Source organism: Ruditapes philippinarum, unplaced genomic scaffold (genome assembly GCF_026571515.1).
Source record: "Ruditapes philippinarum isolate M1 unplaced genomic scaffold, ASM2657151v2 ctg612_1_1_1_1, whole genome shotgun sequence".
NCBI classification, from domain to species: domain Eukaryota; kingdom Metazoa; phylum Mollusca; class Bivalvia; order Venerida; family Veneridae; genus Ruditapes; species Ruditapes philippinarum.
This window is the reverse complement of record NW_026856417.1, coordinates 319,615-338,009: the sequence shown is the minus strand read 5'-3', so window position 1 is coordinate 338,009 and position 18,395 is coordinate 319,615. Positions and strand designations below refer to the sequence as shown.

General features: G+C 33.7%; 1 protein-coding gene across 1 annotated transcript in view; it reads left to right on the top strand.

The window, feature by feature from the left end:
• The window catches only part of LOC132746458 (homeodomain-interacting protein kinase 2-like), a 49,197-nt gene that overhangs the window by 8,807 nt on the left and 21,995 nt on the right, over positions 1–18,395 (top strand). Inside the window, exons 2-3 of the mRNA XM_060735611.1 lie at positions 1,223–2,227; positions 15,717–15,840. Coding sequence (XP_060591594.1) covers positions 1,236–2,227; positions 15,717–15,840 — 1,116 coding nt within the window. The 5' untranslated portion in view covers positions 1,223–1,235. The remainder of the gene's footprint in view (positions 1–1,222; positions 2,228–15,716; positions 15,841–18,395) is intronic.

The window sequence follows — 18,395 nt, the reverse complement described above, 5'->3', positions numbered from 1 at the left end:
ATGGAAGGGGTATCAAAAAAATAGTTTTGTCAGCCAGCCGTAAAGTGACCAGTCAGTCAGCACAGAGGTCAGTGTAGGCTGTAGACTATTCAATTTTGATTCCAGTAGGAGAAAGGTCTTCATTTAGCCTTTAAGTTCTTATTTAGTCCGAAATGAGGTATTTACCTGTAACCTCCAAATATTTTAACCTCGTTATTCAATTTATGTCCTCATTGTTCTTATTGGGTAGTCAGTTTTCAGGAAATTTGTTAGATATCTCATATTGGGAAGTGAAATAACTTACTCATAAACCCTGGTTTGTGTTGAACCATTTTCAAATCATACTAGTTTGGACTGGCGTTTTACACACATTTTGGAGTGGTGAAATGTTACTATCATTGTTTATTGTTATGTTACTGTACCATTTCACGGTAGTTTTAAAATGGTGTGGAAATTGAAGTGACATAATATCATACATGTGTGAAATAGATCTGCTAAAAGCCGTCATCCAATCCCTAGCTTTATTTAAGTAATATTGATACTTGCTATGCCTGTGTCACATGAAAAAAATCGTGAAACTTTCACAAAGGGAATGGCTGCATAAACAGTAGACTGTGAAAGGATTTTGTTGTTGTTTTCGCACATTTTGAGCAAATTTTTGTGATTTTTCTGACAAGTTTACTTATATCTTATATAAAAAGTTTTGGGGATAAAAGGTATAAATTTATATTTGTGGATATATACATTTCTGAAGGAGTTATAAATTGTAAGTTTTTCATATCAAGTTATTGTTTAATTGTGTTTTATTATATAAAATTATCCCACCCGTACCTGTAAAAAGGTCATTCATGTACCTATATATATTTACATGACTGAGGGTACAGCTCCCCTCCCCCCATACATGTACACACTTTGGGAATGGTACAAGTACCAAACAAATTGGGAAAAATACATTGTTTTGACTCAAATTGGGAATTTACAAAATACACCAAGTAATTATGGGGATTTTTTTTTATCAAGGGAGACCTGAGAATTATGCATTATAACCATGTTTTATTAACAATAAGATACTTAAGTGATAAGATGGTTGTCGTGAACTAATATAATCAATATATTTATTAACACTGGAATTATTAAAGTGTCCTACCATTATAACATTTGGCTATGTTATGTTAAAGTATGTATTCTAGTTGTTATGTAGTTGCTATTTGACATAATGAGTTGTTGTATTTTCTGTTTTCAGACTGGCCAGATCAATGCAAGAGGAGCTCTACCTAGCGTCTAAATTAAGCGCATTTAGTAACTTTAAAAAGGTGAAACTTGAACCCACGAGTGAGTATGTAGTCAACCAGCGACGCTTGAGCCCATCCATCTTTACAGACGGACAGAAAAACGCATACATCTTCCCTCAGGCCCGGAATGAGTCGGGGGAATTTCATAAACACACACTTAACGCCAATTACTTGTCAGCGTCAAACCTCAATCTATTGTTGGATAACGCAGCAAACTCTTCCAACGTGGCTAGTGTATATAAAAGGTGTGGCATTAAACGAAAACGAGGCGAATTAAATAATCTAGATCTACAGATGCAGTTAACACTGACGGAAGCGACTGCGATCTCAAGTGAAGATGACAATGGAAACACTACGACCACCACTTCCAAAACCACAAGTTCCTCGAATAACGAGGGTGACTACACCCTGGTTCAGCACGAGGTCTTGTATTCAATGACAAATTCCTACGAGGTTTTGGAGTTTCTTGGACGCGGGACGTTCGGGCAAGTTGTCAAGTGTTGGAAGAAGGGAACCAATGAAATCGTAGCAATAAAAATTTTGAAAAATCATCCCTCATATGCACGTCAAGGTCAGATTGAAGTGAATATTTTGTCACGATTAAGCCAGGAAAATGCAGACGAGTTTAATTTTGTGCGGGCACATGAGTGCTTTCAACATAAAAGTCACACGTGCCTGGTGTTTGAAATGCTTGAGCAGAATTTGTATGATTTCTTGAAACATAACAAGTTCCAACCGTTACCATTAAAATATATCCGTCCCATCACTCAGCAAGTGCTAACAGCTTTACTGAAATTGAAAAATTTAGGATTAATTCATGCGGATCTTAAACCTGAAAACATTATGTTAGTGGACCCGGTGCGGTTTCCGTACAGGGTCAAGGTCATCGACTTTGGATCTGCGAGTCATGTCTCAAAAGCTGTTTGTTCAACTTATCTACAGTCAAGATATTATAGGTAAATTTTCTTTTTATTTATTATTGCTTAACATTTCAGACCTGATGAGTGGTTTTGTTTTATCAGGGAAAAATGAACTTTATTTCAGGATAGTTATTTCTTTACATTTAAGGCATGACATACAGTCCTAGTTTAAACATGGTGTTTTCATTATGTGTGTTCTATCAGGTAAACATGGAAGAGTAGGATTTAATAGGTCAGGCCTGCCTAGATCATTGAAAAGACGTTTATTTAATTACCAAATGTAGTGTAGAGTTTTATTTTAAAATATGTCGATTTTTTTTAATGTCGGCCATAAGAAAAATATTAGCCTTAAATACATTTTGTGATTGAATACATACATATATACATACATCATTATTGTAAAACATGCATTTGTGAAATATGACTAATTATACCTTTATATAGCATTTTGGGATGGTGTTGATGTGCACTGCCTCAAAGATATGCAAATAATGATAAATAAAAGTCATTTTTGCTGGATAAAAATTCTTCAAATTATACATAATTTGAAAGATGACAGTTGTATTTTTTGAAGACAGTCCCTTTCTCTATGTTTGCTAATAAGACTTATAGGATGGGCACCAATAGACAACAAATATCTAGAAACTGCATAGTTGTCCACGTTTTTATCCTGTATGTCTAACTATTTTATTGTCTGTTGATAAAGTACTATCAAAATGGTGGAAATGACTTTGATATACTTGTAGCCATATAGAACTAAGAAGAAATAATTTTTCTATTTAACGGTTAACCCATTCCCTTGGCAATGAAATATAGAAAAGTGAAAGTACAGCCATATGTAATGTATATGCGGCAGTTTTGGGAACAGCTTACCGATACACAACCAGGAATAGAAATTACACAGTTACAAATAATCACAAATTTATAAGAATAGTGTCTCTCTCAGATAATAGCTTGGAAAGATACAGAGTAATTATATTCATAGGAATGGAATGAAGTGGCAGACATAGCAGTAATCCTAGGCAATTATGTTGATTAATAACTATATATAGCAGTTTTTTTGGACTCTCGATAAATTAACTGATCTAGACTTAAATAGACATGTGGTCTATAATTTAGAAATAGGACAGGAAAAACATGAAAAAAGAAATCATAAATTATTCTATATAGCCAAATTTGAAATGGGTTATAATTGTTTTTACAAATAATTACATGTATGGCGAATTGCATTTATAAGAAGTTTTTGTTTTCATACAACAAGTACAAAATGTACTAAAGTCTTTAATATAAACTAATACAAAATCAATTTTAGTGTACTTTTGAAAGGAATAAGAGGTGGTTGTCATAGAAGTCCTATGCCCGGATGTCACCAGTTTTGAGCCATTCCAGTCTTTAAGTTCAATGCCTGATCCATTGCTCTGTTAACGCAGGGTTTTAAAAATTTGATCTTTAAATTTGTGTACCAATTTATTCAGTAAATGTGAATAATAATAATTACATTTATAATACATTGTATGGCAAGTCCATTTCTCAGGATCCTTACTTTGGGTATTACGGTAATTCGGTACTTTACAGGGCATTACGGTAATTCAGGTACTTAAGTGCAGGAATTTTAGTGAAAATATTCTCTTGGAATTGTTTTTGTCAGATGTTTTTCTCAGACATTTGTGAGAAGAAAGGTGTAAGGAGGGTTATCCTTTACATTTTCATTTGTTTCTGTAATCTCACATTTCGAAGCCTTGAAGAAACTACAAACTGGATTACCGCTGAATCGCTGATTACTTTTTCACTGCTCCAAAGAAATTTCAGTATTTTTTTTTCTCAATAAAAGTGAGCCAATTTAATTGAAGACTTTGTGGTGTTCCCCGTGCGGTGGAAGATTGGATGTGATAATTTTTGTAATCTTTAATTAGGCCAAAAAAAAAAATATGTCTGGTTCAGGAAACATTGGTCCAAAAAATCAGGAGGGTAGGGATTTTTTTTTTTTTTTTTTTTTTTTTTTTATGGTTGGGAGAATGTCTTAATTTCCATAATTATATAGATGTGCTGCTTGCTTAACATACTTAAACAAAGATTGTAATCAATCAATGCATACACCATTTTGTAATAAACCATCAACATGTGATATATATTGTGTTGTTTATTTCTTGTATGTAGTCATTTAACCATGTAGCACCTGTATTCATACTAATTTGCTTTCTATTCTGCTTATTATGTGGTCCCTTTCCCTTTGAATCACCCGCTGTACTATGCTAACCTGCATCTGACAGGTCTGACAATTAAAAGATCAAGGTCACCTCTGTAACAAGTTAATAATAATGCTGTATTATAAGCTTAGAGCATCTGACATGCACTATTCCGGGGACCAAAATAACACAGCTACTGTATATATAATTTTAATATTAAACATATTCAAATGGTCTTCAGGGGGCGCAAGTCTATATATATAATTATGTGCCATTTATGTGCAACTGGTACCAACAGTTGCAGGGTTCTCACAGAGAAGGAGTCTTGAGACTCCCAAGCACAAAAAAAGTAGGAGTTCCAGATCACATTGAATATGTTAAGCCATCTTTGCTGCACTCATATGCAGTTGACAAATATAATACATGTATATAGCAGAGTAAGGGGTTGGGGAGTCAGAGTTGGAAAAGAGAAAAGGCTTATTCAGGAAAATGGTAATATGTCCCAAATGGAAAAAAATGTACCATAAAACTGATTGAAAAGATTTGAAATATAATTTAAAAACCATACATCATCAGACCTTACACCCCCCTCCCTTAAAAAAGAAAATATTCATTATTGTTACAAACACATACTGGTAATGGCTCCATCTCAACTATTAATAGTTAATTTAATTCTTAAACTATATTTTAAGTGTTATTACACACATTTTAACAAAACATATCTTCCTTTTGGCTACGATTTTTAGCTCGACTTTTCTATGAAAAGGGGAGCTATCCTACTCGCCCCGGCGTCGGCGTCGGCGTTGGCGTCACATCTTGGTTAAGTTTTTCGTACCACCCCACTTTATTTCAGAAGTATTACAAGTATGGCTTTGAAACTTACCATACTTGTTCACCATCATAACCTCCATCTACAGACAAGAGTACATAACTCTGTCAAGGTTTTTGACAGAATTATGGCCCTTTTTTGACTTAGAAAGTGTATTGAGCTTGGTTAAGTTTTTTGTACCACCTCACTTTATTTCAAAACCATTGGAGGTATTGCTTTGAAACTGACCATACTTGTTTACCATCACGACCTTCATCAACAGACAAGAGGACATAACTCTGTCAAGGTTTTTGACAGAATTATGCCCCTTTTTGACTTAGAAAATACATTGAATATGGGTAAAATCCACTTATTGCCTTAACCCTTTGAGATATTGCTTTGAAACTTTTAATGCTATTTCACATCATTACCCCCATCTGTACGCAAGAGAAGGTAACTCTGTCAAGGATTTGTTTTAAAAATTAAGGCCTTTTATCGACTTAGAATTAAATTTATTTAAGGCTCAACTCTGTTTTTTTTTCTTTCTTACCAGCCCTCTTTTGACTTAAACATTTCAAACTTTGCTGCAGTGTTCAAGGGTATCACACAATTCAGTAAAATAATTCTTCACTAAATATCTTAATGCTCATGGCCATTGTTCACTTTAAAAATACAGAGATTCTTGTATTGCCTTTTACTGCAAAAACTTTTTTTATTGGCAAGCAATAAAAAAGTCGAGCGCGCTGTCTTACGGACAGCTCTTGTTTTAATTATAAAAAGCGACATCGCGAAAATATGTGACAATTGAAAATTTGTCTGTTTCCTGCAGAAACATTCACAATTCTACTTGTTGTTGATTTTGATCATAAAAGATTAAATATTTTTTGATTATTTTAAGATTGTTACTCATCGGCTATTTCAACAGGCATCGTAAAACAAAATTTTCACATTTGTAATTTTCGTACCCAAACATTTTCGTACCGAAAATCAAAAAAAAAGTTTAGGGTCGGCGGTAAAAAAATAGGGTCGGTCGGGTTCCCTGAACCAGACATATTTTTTATTTTGGCCTTAAAATGAAACCAAAAAATTTCAACAAAGTTTGAGTTTAATAATTAAGTTCTTTGTTCAAAATATTCTATGAGGGTTCAAGGTTGGGAGGGGAGAAGGGGGTGTTGAATTCACATACAATGTATTTCAGAGTTTAGAATCTTAGAACAAGATTAGTGTCCTTTTTGGATTGATTGCAAGGCTTTGCAATTTTAGTATAATTATGGTACTTGAGTTGTTTAGTTAGATAAAGTTGAGGTACCCTTAAACCTTTAATGCACTTAATATCTATATCTATGAAAGTAGCGTTTATCGAACTCATTATACTAGTATAATAAAAAAGTACAGAAGTAAAGAGCAGGAGTGATGGCTTTGTTTTTAAGGTGTCTGCCTCTCAACCCAGGGATCATTAGTTTGAGCCCTATCGGGGTCGTGTCAGACCATATTTCCTCACATAACATCAGTAGTTCAGTACTGGTTCGTTCCAGTAATTAGTGATGGAAATCGGATGAAATTTGTCCCAATCGATCATCGGTTCAGTCGGATGGGACATAATCGATAACTTTTCGAATAAAGTCGCGTTAAAAAGAAAGAGGGAAGTAACATTTCTTCCCATAGTACTTGATTATATTTAGTAACATGAACTTCATTAAGCACTTTTCAACACAGTTTTAACCTTATATAGTCATATTTTTACGAAATAGATTTAATTTTTCAATGGATGTCAAATAATAACATTCACATCACATTATATTACTATTGTTTACATCACTTATTGATTCTGTTCAACTCCAAATTGTCTCTGAGATGATGTTTTGCGATCAGCGAGGTGTTCCTAAAATAATATTACTGTCAGAATTAATTCCCTTTGATACTTTAAACATTTTCCACGACGTCGGGGAACAAATTTTTGTGAATCGATTATTGTCGCTTTACATAACAGTAACTGATTATCGGCGACCTGCGACAATCGGAACATCACTACCAGTAATAAGAACCAGTTAAGAGTGGTTCAACTTCAGATAAGCTGCAAACTCTCTGAACACGATGTAGCTTCAGTAAATGAGCCGTGTCATGACAAAACCAACATAATGGGTTTGCGACCAGCATGGATCCAGACCAGCCTGCGCATCCGCGCAGTCTGATCAGGATCCATGCTGTTCGCTTACCAACCCTTTTACAAGTCGAGAAACTGATAGCGAACAGCATGGATCCTGATCAGACTATGCGGAAGCGCAGGCTGGTCTGGGTCCATGCTGGTCGCAAACCCATTATGTTGGTTTTGTCATGACGCGGCTCAAATGTAAAGAATATGAAGAATGATTATATAAGCAGCTGATCTAAATTTGGCTGTGAGTGAAATTTTAGTGAAATGTGTGGATGTGATGTTGACATGTTGTAATGTACTAAATATAAACAGAAGTTGAATTTCCTGACGTGAAGGAAGTCGTTTGATTGTATCTTGATGTAGCTACTTTAGGTAAGAATGAGGCCTACTTCTGGTAGTTAAATACAGTACGAAGTTGTATCAAATGGTAAAAAGACTTAATTTCCTTGTTTTTTTTTTTTTTTACAAGCATAATGCATTGATTAATACTTGAGATTTTGTTAGTGCTGTAGGTAGAACTGATAATAAGAAGCAGAATTATAGAATTTGTCACTATTTAATTAACATGACGGTATCGTATGAAATGTTGTATTAAAAGAGTCCAGAGTTTTTTTTTTCTTGTCATATCATAAATAAGTATTGTATCACTTAATGGTGGAATGAAGGAACTCTTTAATTATTAATGATAAACCACCTATGCAACCAGTGTATACCAAGATAAGTAGGCGGTAGATCATTCTGTGCTGTATTCTGTGCAGCGCTGTATGATCATGGTCTGCACTGTTTCGCTATTCAGCCTGTACATATCTAATATGAAATTTTTCTTAAAAATGAGAAATGGTTTTGTCAAGACTGGAAGATTCTGATTGACAAGTGCATTTAAGTTAATTACTTAATTAGTGCAGTAAGGGTTAATTATCATCAAGGTTAAATGTTGATTATGCTGTATTTTCTGCCTTTAGATTAAAATATTCAACTAAACTCATGGGAAAATCAGCCGTTCTCGTTGGCTCATCCGTTGCCTCAAATAAAAATGAAAGCCATGATATGGGTAAGAAAGTATGAACCTTCAGGGATATGGAAATTAAAGATGACCTATATTTATGAAATAGTTTTAGGTCAGTAGGTCATGCGGAAAAAATAGGTCAGAGTTATTGAAACAAGTTATCAGCGAAATTAATATCAGGAATTTCTTGAAGAAATTTAGAACTGGGTTTGAATATTCAAGATTATGCTCATGGGAAATGAGATATCTTTAAACAGTGGTTCCATAGAAGTTCAAAGCTTTACACAATCCTGTCAAAGCTGTGTGAGAAGCAAAAATAAATTTGCAGACATGAGTACTGCAGTAGATGCTTTTGAGCTATGATTAGTATTTTCTTGGTTAGTATTTGCTCAGAGTTCAAGGTTATTTTATTAACCCTATAAACACTAAATATCTTAAATGCTTTTGTCCATCATTGAAGCTGGTCATTTTCAGGAGTATTTCTAACTGTTAACTGACTGAATTTAGGGAAAACTTACTATTGACCACTTTTAGGGAAAATGTCAAAATATGTAAACTATGGACTTTTTGGACTATCCTACATACAAAATAAAGCGGAGGTTGAAGCCGTATGGTGAACTAAAGCAAGTTGAAAGTTCAAGCTTTAAAATAACTGCCTTGAGCAACTTTAACTAGTTGCAATATACATGTATTTATAATTACTAATTACTTAGATAGTCGGTAGTCGTTCATCAAAATGTTACATTTTATTAGTCATTATTAAAAATGAAAATAACTTCATAATCAGCATTGCATTATCCTGCTTTTAAATTATGATAAATTGAATTATTTAGATGTATAAAACCATTTGCAAAATTTTGTTACTGCATGACATATATGGACTTCATACTTATAAAGTATTTTTGCAAAAATATATATAAATGTGATTTCGAAAAGTAAAAATACAATGTTTGCATTAGTTGATATTCTGTAGTAGAGGCCAGGTTAAGTTCACGTATTATTACTGAGTTCAAGGCTTTAATGCTATCAGCGACTGCGGTTATAAATAAGTAAACATACACACCACGAAAATCGGATTCAACAAGGCATGAACGAAGTATATCAGATAATAGAAGGCAACAAGGTTGATTTTCCATTTCTGTGTCTGTGTTTATTTAGAAAACTCATGAATTTGGATTTGCCAGAGTCAGAATATTTCTGACAGATCTTTCTTTCACTCAGCTCAAACTCTGAACATGCTGGAGCTAGAAGTGATCAGCTTTTGGCACCAGCACACAGGGCTTCCATGAACATAGTTAAGTTTCAAAATTTCGAAGTCAGAGATAGCAGAATCTCTGACATTGGAAGTCACATTATAATTTATATCTATAAGCATGTAATATTTTGTAAGTCAAATCAAGGAGTAAATAAATATGTCTTCCAAGCTTCCATGAAAGAAAGCCCTGGCAAATTACATGTATATACAGGATCTATACTGCTGGTTGACCAAGTCCAGATTTTCATCTTGATGGCCCCCAAAAATAGTTGTGAACAATGCCATAAATGTAGGTTGCATAATACAGTTGGGTGCATGTTAATTTATTTACTGATATCTGCCTGTTTGTTTAAATAGGTCAATTAAATTCAGTTAGCTGTTCAGCTGCCTGGAAGTACAACCTTAATATGCCTGACAATAATTACTTGTTTGATAATTTTTGATAGGTTAGCCTATAACATTGAATATTTTGAACTTTGCAATGGTTTTAGCTATTTTGGGTGACCTTTAACCCTGTCAGGAACCGGAAGTGTTTACCTAAGTCACCAGTATAAAGCATGACCAGCCTTCACAGGCGTTCAGTCTGACTAGGCTCTATACTATTGGCTGACTAACTCTGGATGTCCCCAATACACATTACATACATTCCTACTTGGTTATGAGTTTTAATAATTTTGATGAATTTACTTTGAAATTTCATTATTTGCCTTCCTAATCTTAATTTATTTGGTTTTTAATGATATTATAATTAAATTGTCTCACTTGCACCGATAATTTCCAGACAAGACTCAAAACATGGATATAATTATGTGTCTTGTTTTGCTATATATTGAGATTGATGGCAAAACTGTTGTATGTCTTACTTTATGTTATATAAGTTAACTGCAGTTTTGAAATCAACCCTTGATATGATAGTAGACTGGTTCAGTGTGTTTACTTTTCCGTTACATTAGATTTAACTTAACCACCTCTGGTGGTAACGCATTCATCAGGGCATTCATCACCGTAAGTTGTCAACTATTGACATTAAACATTGAACTCTGTCTGACCAAGGTCGTGACATGTTTACCTCTGTCTGCTCAATCGGTTATGACTAAGTCGTAAACATAAAATAAGTTCCACTAGTTTGAACCTTTTGTAAGAAAGATATGTTGCCGATAGTAAAAAAAAAAAGATTATTATGTTTGAGAATAGAGGCCAGTTTATAAGTAATTGAACTTTTGTCGCCTTAATTTTAGTGATATTAATTTAATTAAACATGAGCGATGCCTTGATTTTGGTGATATTAAACATGAGCCATCGTTTGACTGCTAAGGGGCCATTGGGCATAACTTAAGAGTTAAGGTATTTGAATATGAATGATTAAACTTTGCTTTAATACTTCTTAAAGCAGCTTATCTCCACATGCATGCTATCCTTTTTTAATGAAATTTAATAAATTGAAAATATTGTTACTTAAAAAAGTAGATAGTGTTATGTAAAGTAGCAAATTGCTCAAATTTCATAAACTGTGTCAAAATGCGCAAATGGTAAAGCCACTCTTGTGGGTCATGATTTTCACTGCTATGTGACGGGTTTATATGTAATTAAATTTCTATGGGTTTATATGTAATTTTTGTTTCGAATCTGATGTCATATTCAAACTGGGCCATCAAAATCCCATTGTGATTTTACTTTTTTGTTTTATTTGAATTATTTCTTTACTTGTCCTTTATGATATTTTAATATGAAGAAAATTCTGGAAAATATCACTTATATATCCAGGACAACCGGGGCAATAGGTACAATTGATTTTGCCGGCCTTGCCATATAACTGACAAATTGTTACGTTATATAAATCTTGCTAATAATGCATTCATTGCTACTGATTTTTTCTACTGGTAGAAAATCTGTGTTAATCTTATTACAGAGCATTTTCTTGGAATATTACCCTGTTACATCCTGTGTTTTTTCATGTTTTATATAACATATGACAGAACTTTGAAGTAATTAACCATTTGATGACATTTTGTTAGCTTTTCTAACTAAATCCTTCGACAAAATAAGCATGATAAAGATACTGGCGTTATTTTTTTTTTTAAGATTCTAGTCAGAATTGCATTGTCAGATCAGGAAAGCAGAAATGTATTGACAGTTACTTTGTTCCGAGGTTTTATTAAGTATCGAGGTTTTCTTAAGTAACGCTACAAGGCAGGAGGGTTATTTTGACGGCTTTTGTTTTTCTCGGAGGTCGCTGTGTAAAATGTCAGAAGAAGGCAGAGATTATATTGACATTATGTTTGTTTCGCTCGAAGTGTCGTGTTGCTGAAGTATTAGTTTGTGCGGAGAATCTGAATGATTTAATGATAGTATGTCGAACTGATTCTCGGTGATTCTCGGTACTTCGGAATCACGATTAATTCGTCTGTCAATATTGCTAATTATGAACTAATGTCTATGATTTACCTAATGAATAATTGGTCCTTTTGTTCTCCCTTGAAACAGTGTTGCTGAATTGTTTTTGTAAATGAAAGGTGTATTGATTGATATTACTCTGAGGTGGTTACACAACACTATTTTCTTGGAAATTTTGTGTTATAATATCCAGCCTTAGTAGCATGCATTATTATAGGCCATTGAAACAACTAATATCTACTACTTTTTTAATCATTATTAATTTTCTAGGCCTGGCAAGACATTAATGAATGAATATCTTTGTTGATTTTCAAACAAGTTATTTAATGAAAAGTGTGATGCAAATTGCATTTTACATATAATTTATCCACTAAGTTTAAACGTATGCTAGATTTGCATATTACAAATTAACAACGCTCTTGCAATGTTTTTAGAAGAGTTATGACCCTTTTGTATATATTATATATCGGTAAAATAAGACACTCCTGCCTTTGTTGTTATAATACTTGTATTTCCTGTGTTAGCCAACAGCAGGCTTTATTGGAGATTTGTGAGTCAATTTGAGTGCCCTCCTGTTCCTGAAAAGGAAAATGGAAAATCTCATCATCATTGGTAAATTGAAAAGATGTCAAATTATATGACTAATAAAAAGATTTCAAAATTTAATATAAAGAATTACTATTCAAATTTTGTGGCGGCATGGCAGAGTGGTTAACGCGTCCAACTAGTAATATAATTACTGCTAGTCGCATGGGTTCAAACCCCTTCAGGGGCAAGTCGTTTCCTTGAGTAAGAAACTTTACACTCATTGCTCAGTACTGGTTGGTTCCAGGAACTGATTCGAAAGTATGTCTATAAGCTTATAGCTCCCTACGCAATTGAACTTAAATAAATTCAGTATTAACAAAATTTTGCACACCTGTGCTTCTTTCACACAGGCATTCCCACACACTCATTCTCACTCCACCCTTCCATATAATTCTGTTTTCCCTCAAAATTAAAATGAATTCATAAGGTTGGTATATACATGGCTATAAAAGCATAATTTTAGGGTTGACCGCAAAACTGCAGTAACTTATATGAAATAAGGAAGGACTTAAATCAGCTATGCAGTCAACCCTCAATATATAACTTGTGTATAAAAGCAGTATAAAAATTTGTAGCAAGTGTTTTAGAATGCTTTCAGAGAGCAAACATGTGTTCACATACACATCAAAAGTTTTACAACATAACTTTTGCAGCACCTTTTATGATATTTTTAAAAAGGAGCTGTGTTCACATTATGTTTTTCATAATGAGGTCTTGTTTACTTTATATGAAAACACTGTGCAAGCTACATGTAGTTCTGAATCAGCTTGAAACAAGGAAAGTAAATTTTTCTTTTGCTGTATGAATTATCTAGAAGATAAAAGATTGAATATTTTATGCAGACTTTGCTAAGCAACTTTGATCTTTTAAAGTTTTAAGTCTTTACCTGGGTTTTGTTCTTTCTTTCACGTCTAGTGCAGTTTTGATAAAGCGTTTTGAACTGTTTTTTTCCTTTCAACATGATGAATTAGTTCGGTGTACTTGAGTGTAAAAGGTCATTGGATATGGTGTATGCTTCCAATTTGGTAGATTTCTGTCTGGCTGGAAAAGTAGGAACTTCCTTACTTTTGCTCACTGTTAGTTAATCTGGAACAGATTTTTTACTATCATGCTCAATTCGGAATGTTTTTCTTTCCTCTTTCGTTATTGGTTGTCACTCACACTTCTTGTTTACAACTAGGATTGTGTTCTTTTCCTGCTATTATTGGTAAAAGAAGAAAGAATCCATAATTTTATGTTTGTCCCTGAGTATTTAATTGCATTATTTTAGGCTTATTGTTTCAAACCACTGAATATCTGCACGCTGGCTAGGTTGGTTATATACATAAAAGAGTCCAGTATCCCTGGTTGGATATCACTGAGTGACGGAATGTAACTGGGCCTATGATATTTTGTAATTATATATTCTAGATATTGGCGACAGTATTGTTTTTTACTACCATATTCCCTCTTAATTCTATACATTGTGTTCCATAAAGTTTTTGCAGTAACTCTGGTACAGTAGCTACTATTTAGATGTATCTTTGATTTTATTTGCCTAGTAATATCAGTTTACTGGCTGTTAATGAAAATATTTCAGTAATCTTCCGTATGGGAAAAAAAAATTCTTTTAAAGGTATTTACTTTTGCCGGAGATATAGTGCATCATTAGATAGTTTTGTTTATTACCGTAAGTAGGTTTTTACACAGTTTTAATACATTTTTGGTCATATCCACTAGTTGGTTTCTCAGGATAGTGAAAGATTCTCTGCAAGTGACTGGCTACTCAAATCCCACATGATTTCTGAAACAGACTCATTATCATATAATTGTCCCGGCACAGAGACAATTTGCCTTTCCCGAGGATCAAACCTGAGTGACCTGGATTACAAATGTGATGCTTTATTTAGTCAAGTGGACATGCACATTTAAAAGCAAACAAACTAGAGCAAAGCATACTAGTCTTGTTGGATGAATTTTAGAAAATTTTGTGAGATAAAAGTTAATTTGGAGAGTTTGAAATTACAAGGCATTGAGTATGATAATTTAACTTGGCTATAAGATAATTTACATGTTTTCCTGCTAATAGAGATAACAGGTATTTATATATAGCGTCAGCATCTTCAAGCTTGGCAGCTGCAGAGTAAAAGTCTGGTTTCATGCTGCCTGCATATTCTTTGTCTTAATGCAAGGCCTGTTTGAACCGAATAAAATAAAAAGTTCTTGCCAACTTTTGCCTCAAGTATAGAGCCAGGCCATCTTGTAAATAAGTGCAGTCTGACCAGGCTTTGACTCAACTTTTTGTATTTTGATATTGAAATCCCTTAAGCTTTAAATGGACTGTTCCAAATTGAAAGCAGGGCAAATCCATTATACAAACTTAGTACATTTGTAAGTTTAAAAAGTCTTAATGATTGGCTTTTGTAGCTGTAGGAGCATGTTTATGTTTATGTCTACAACTAATATGTTTATGAAGTTAGTTACATAATAAGTCTACAACTAATATGTTTTAACCCTTAACCTGATGAATTTCTTAAAGTGTTCCCCCTGCTTTGAATTTAGAACAGTCCATTCATAGTTTCAGGGATATACAAAAATTGAGCAGCCAACAGTATAGACTAGAGCCGGGTAAGATTGCATGGATCTGCACCCTGGCCTGGCTCTGCACTGGTGGTAAAGACTGTTGACATTTGGTTCAAGCAGGTTACCAGTATGGGTTAAAAGCTGGAATTCTTTTTTCAAAATGCATAGTGTCAGTAATAATACTGCTTTGACACTAAATTTGTCATAATTTTGTAATCAGTTACGTATTAATTATGTGACTGTAATTGATCACCATCCCTAGTAATTAGAGGATTGTAACAATAACTCTATGGTACATGTAGCATCAAAAATGGCAAGGCTATTCTTGCAGCTAGTATAAATTTTGGTCAGTGTGTGCCATTCTGTATCATGCTGGACTGTCACTGCTGCCTCTAGACTACTAATTTAGCATTTTGTTATTGAAATGGCTTAAAGATTTAAAAAAAATTTAAATGGCTATTGTAAAGCAGGTATTGGGGTAAATATAAGAAATGTTGTATTTTGTTTGAAAATATTTACTGCTTATTCATACTGTAACTAAAGCACTAACTAATGTTATTGTATATTTCAGGGCACCAGAAATTCTGCTAGGTTTGCCATTTTGTGAGTCTATAGACATGTGGTCACTGGGATGTGTGATAGCGGAATTATTCCTCGGCTGGCCACTGTACCCAGGTTCCTCCGAGTATGATCAGGTAAGACGAATCTTCTGTTTGTTAATATTGTTCACTGGTCTTAATTGGGTGCCATATTTGTCCCTGAAGTTGGCTTAAAGGGTAAGGACTACAGGTCTTTTTGAGAAAGAAATGACTGTGTGACCTTCACAGTGTCCCTTTTACTATACATTCTAGCAAATGTTTTTATGAGATTGTTTGTCGGGTACCAGAAGTCTTAGAGAATTTGTGGCCATTATGGCATTAAAATGCACAGTGCCATTATGACTTGCCATTGCAGTAATGCTTGTTAATTGAGTCTGACAAGTTTCAGGTGTTTTCAATATAGGATCAGAATTTATCTAGTAGTTTACGGTACCTCTACATTAAAGTTTGAATTATTGAGCTCAGATCCTGGGGGCTTTAAGGGGGGAGCTGAAGGGAGTTTGGGGGGGGAATGTTTTTGTTAGTAGCCTATTTGCTACTGAGGATGTAATTGTGGGTTCAGTCAATACAGACATGCTCATCTCATTCATTACAGACCTTAGTGAACCTGAACAATTTTGTAAAAAGTTACACCCATCCTTTTAAAATCTTTTTCCATCATGAAAATTTGCCGCAAAACATTTTCTTTTCGTACAACAACAAAAAATGGGTGCATAATTGAAATATTTTGAAGTTAAATTATTGCATGCATTGACTCACTCCTATCTAAATTATCTAGTTGGTCATGAATTTGTATTTCTATTTTTTTGCTCCAAGGATAGGAAAGATAGCCAGTCTTATCGGTTCATTTGCAAAAAATACCGTGACTTCTCTAATAAATGCTCCATCCCTAATAAATGCTGTTACTAAAAATAGAAAATTGGTTTCCGGTTTGAAAACCTGGTTTTATTGCTGTGCCATATTTCTTGTTTCATGAAACATATTATTGGAGAAGAAAATCACTTGATCTGTGTCATTATGTTGTAAATGTTTGCAGTTTTGTACAGTGGAAAATTGTGAAAATCTTTTTGTTTCATGTAATTCAACGGTTTTTGTATTTTTCACTTTTTCTCAAGAAATGTTAAGGAGCTACACTCATTTTCCCTCATGTTGTTTTGATATCATAAAAAGAAATAAAACACGAAATAAATGGAAAATAGAAAAACAAAACTTTGCGAAGCTTGTAAATTAAATAAGGTTTTGAAATTGCCAGGGGATTCATTCACATTCGTAAGATTGTGAGATAATACATAAATTTAAATTATCCAGTTTTATCAAAGTTTCACAGTATTTTCTTTTTGTGTATGATATGTTGATGTTTTTTTTGTGGTCATAAAGTGCATTTTGTTTTGTGTCTAATATGTTTGTGTTTTTTTTTTTTGTAAGTGAATTATTATTTCTGCAAAGATATAATTCATTTTATGCAATCCCCACCCAAAAAACTTGTTTTTATTAAATTTTCTGCTTTAAAAATCAAGATATTAATTTATTGTGCGAAATGCCTCCGTCGAAGGTCTTTGACCAATTTCCCTACAAGTGACCGACTAACTAAGCCCATGTGATTTTTGAATCAGCAGTGAAAGGCAAATGACTATTTAAGGCTCAGTGACCAAGATCATTTATCATTAAGAAATTTTGCCTTACCACAGGATCGGACCAGAGACCTCCTATATTTCTTATCTGATGCTTTCCCTATTCAGGTTGATGGCTGATGAAAACAGAATAGTTTGAGGTTACACAGGGATGCATCTTAGTAAGGGTTTCAAAATTAAAAGGTCAAAGATCTTGGGGGGTGTTGTGTGTGTATGTGTGTGGGAGGGGGGGAGGGGCCCTATATTGGGGGGGGGGGGGTTCGGGCGTCATTTGATTACAATTAACTAGTGCATTGATTAAAGCAGGAGAGCAATTTAACATTTATAAACCTTGTGTACATTACAAAGATCAGAAATACAAGGTATTGTACATTGTAGTGCTTGTAGTTTAAATCTTACAAAGTCAGCCAATCTTTTCTATTTGTGCACTGAATTAAAGAGAATTTTCACAAGTCGGATTTAAGTCACCTGGGTATCTGAATAAAAACTTAATAGCTGTCAGAGGGCACCTCGATTTAGAGCAGCATACTAGAGTAATTTAAATCTGGGCTATATTGAATTTTATACAGGGCATTGTTTACAGTTTGGATTTGCCATTTGAAAAATGTCAACAGGAATTTTGATATTGATTTCCTTTTCTGAATTCTGTATTGAATAAATATATGGAAGTCTACCCTTTGTTTAGAATTTAAATTAAAAATTTATTTGCCCCGTGTGTGGTATCTTTGCCACAGCTGTTAATTTTACAACATAATGATCTTTTGTTATTTGTTGATTGTTATGTAAACTTATGTTAACTTTGCGCACACAAAAAAGTAAGACTTTGCATAGATACAAAAATCTTTGTTGGGAAATCAGCTGATTGCAGATACTACTTACATTAGTGCAGTATGGGCTAACTCCTTATATAGTTTAATATGAGTTAACCTGTTACTGCACTAAGGTAACAAAATTTCTTCTGATAAATGATGTTTGATTTGATTGGGTTTTAAGACACACTGACACACTGTAAAGGTCACA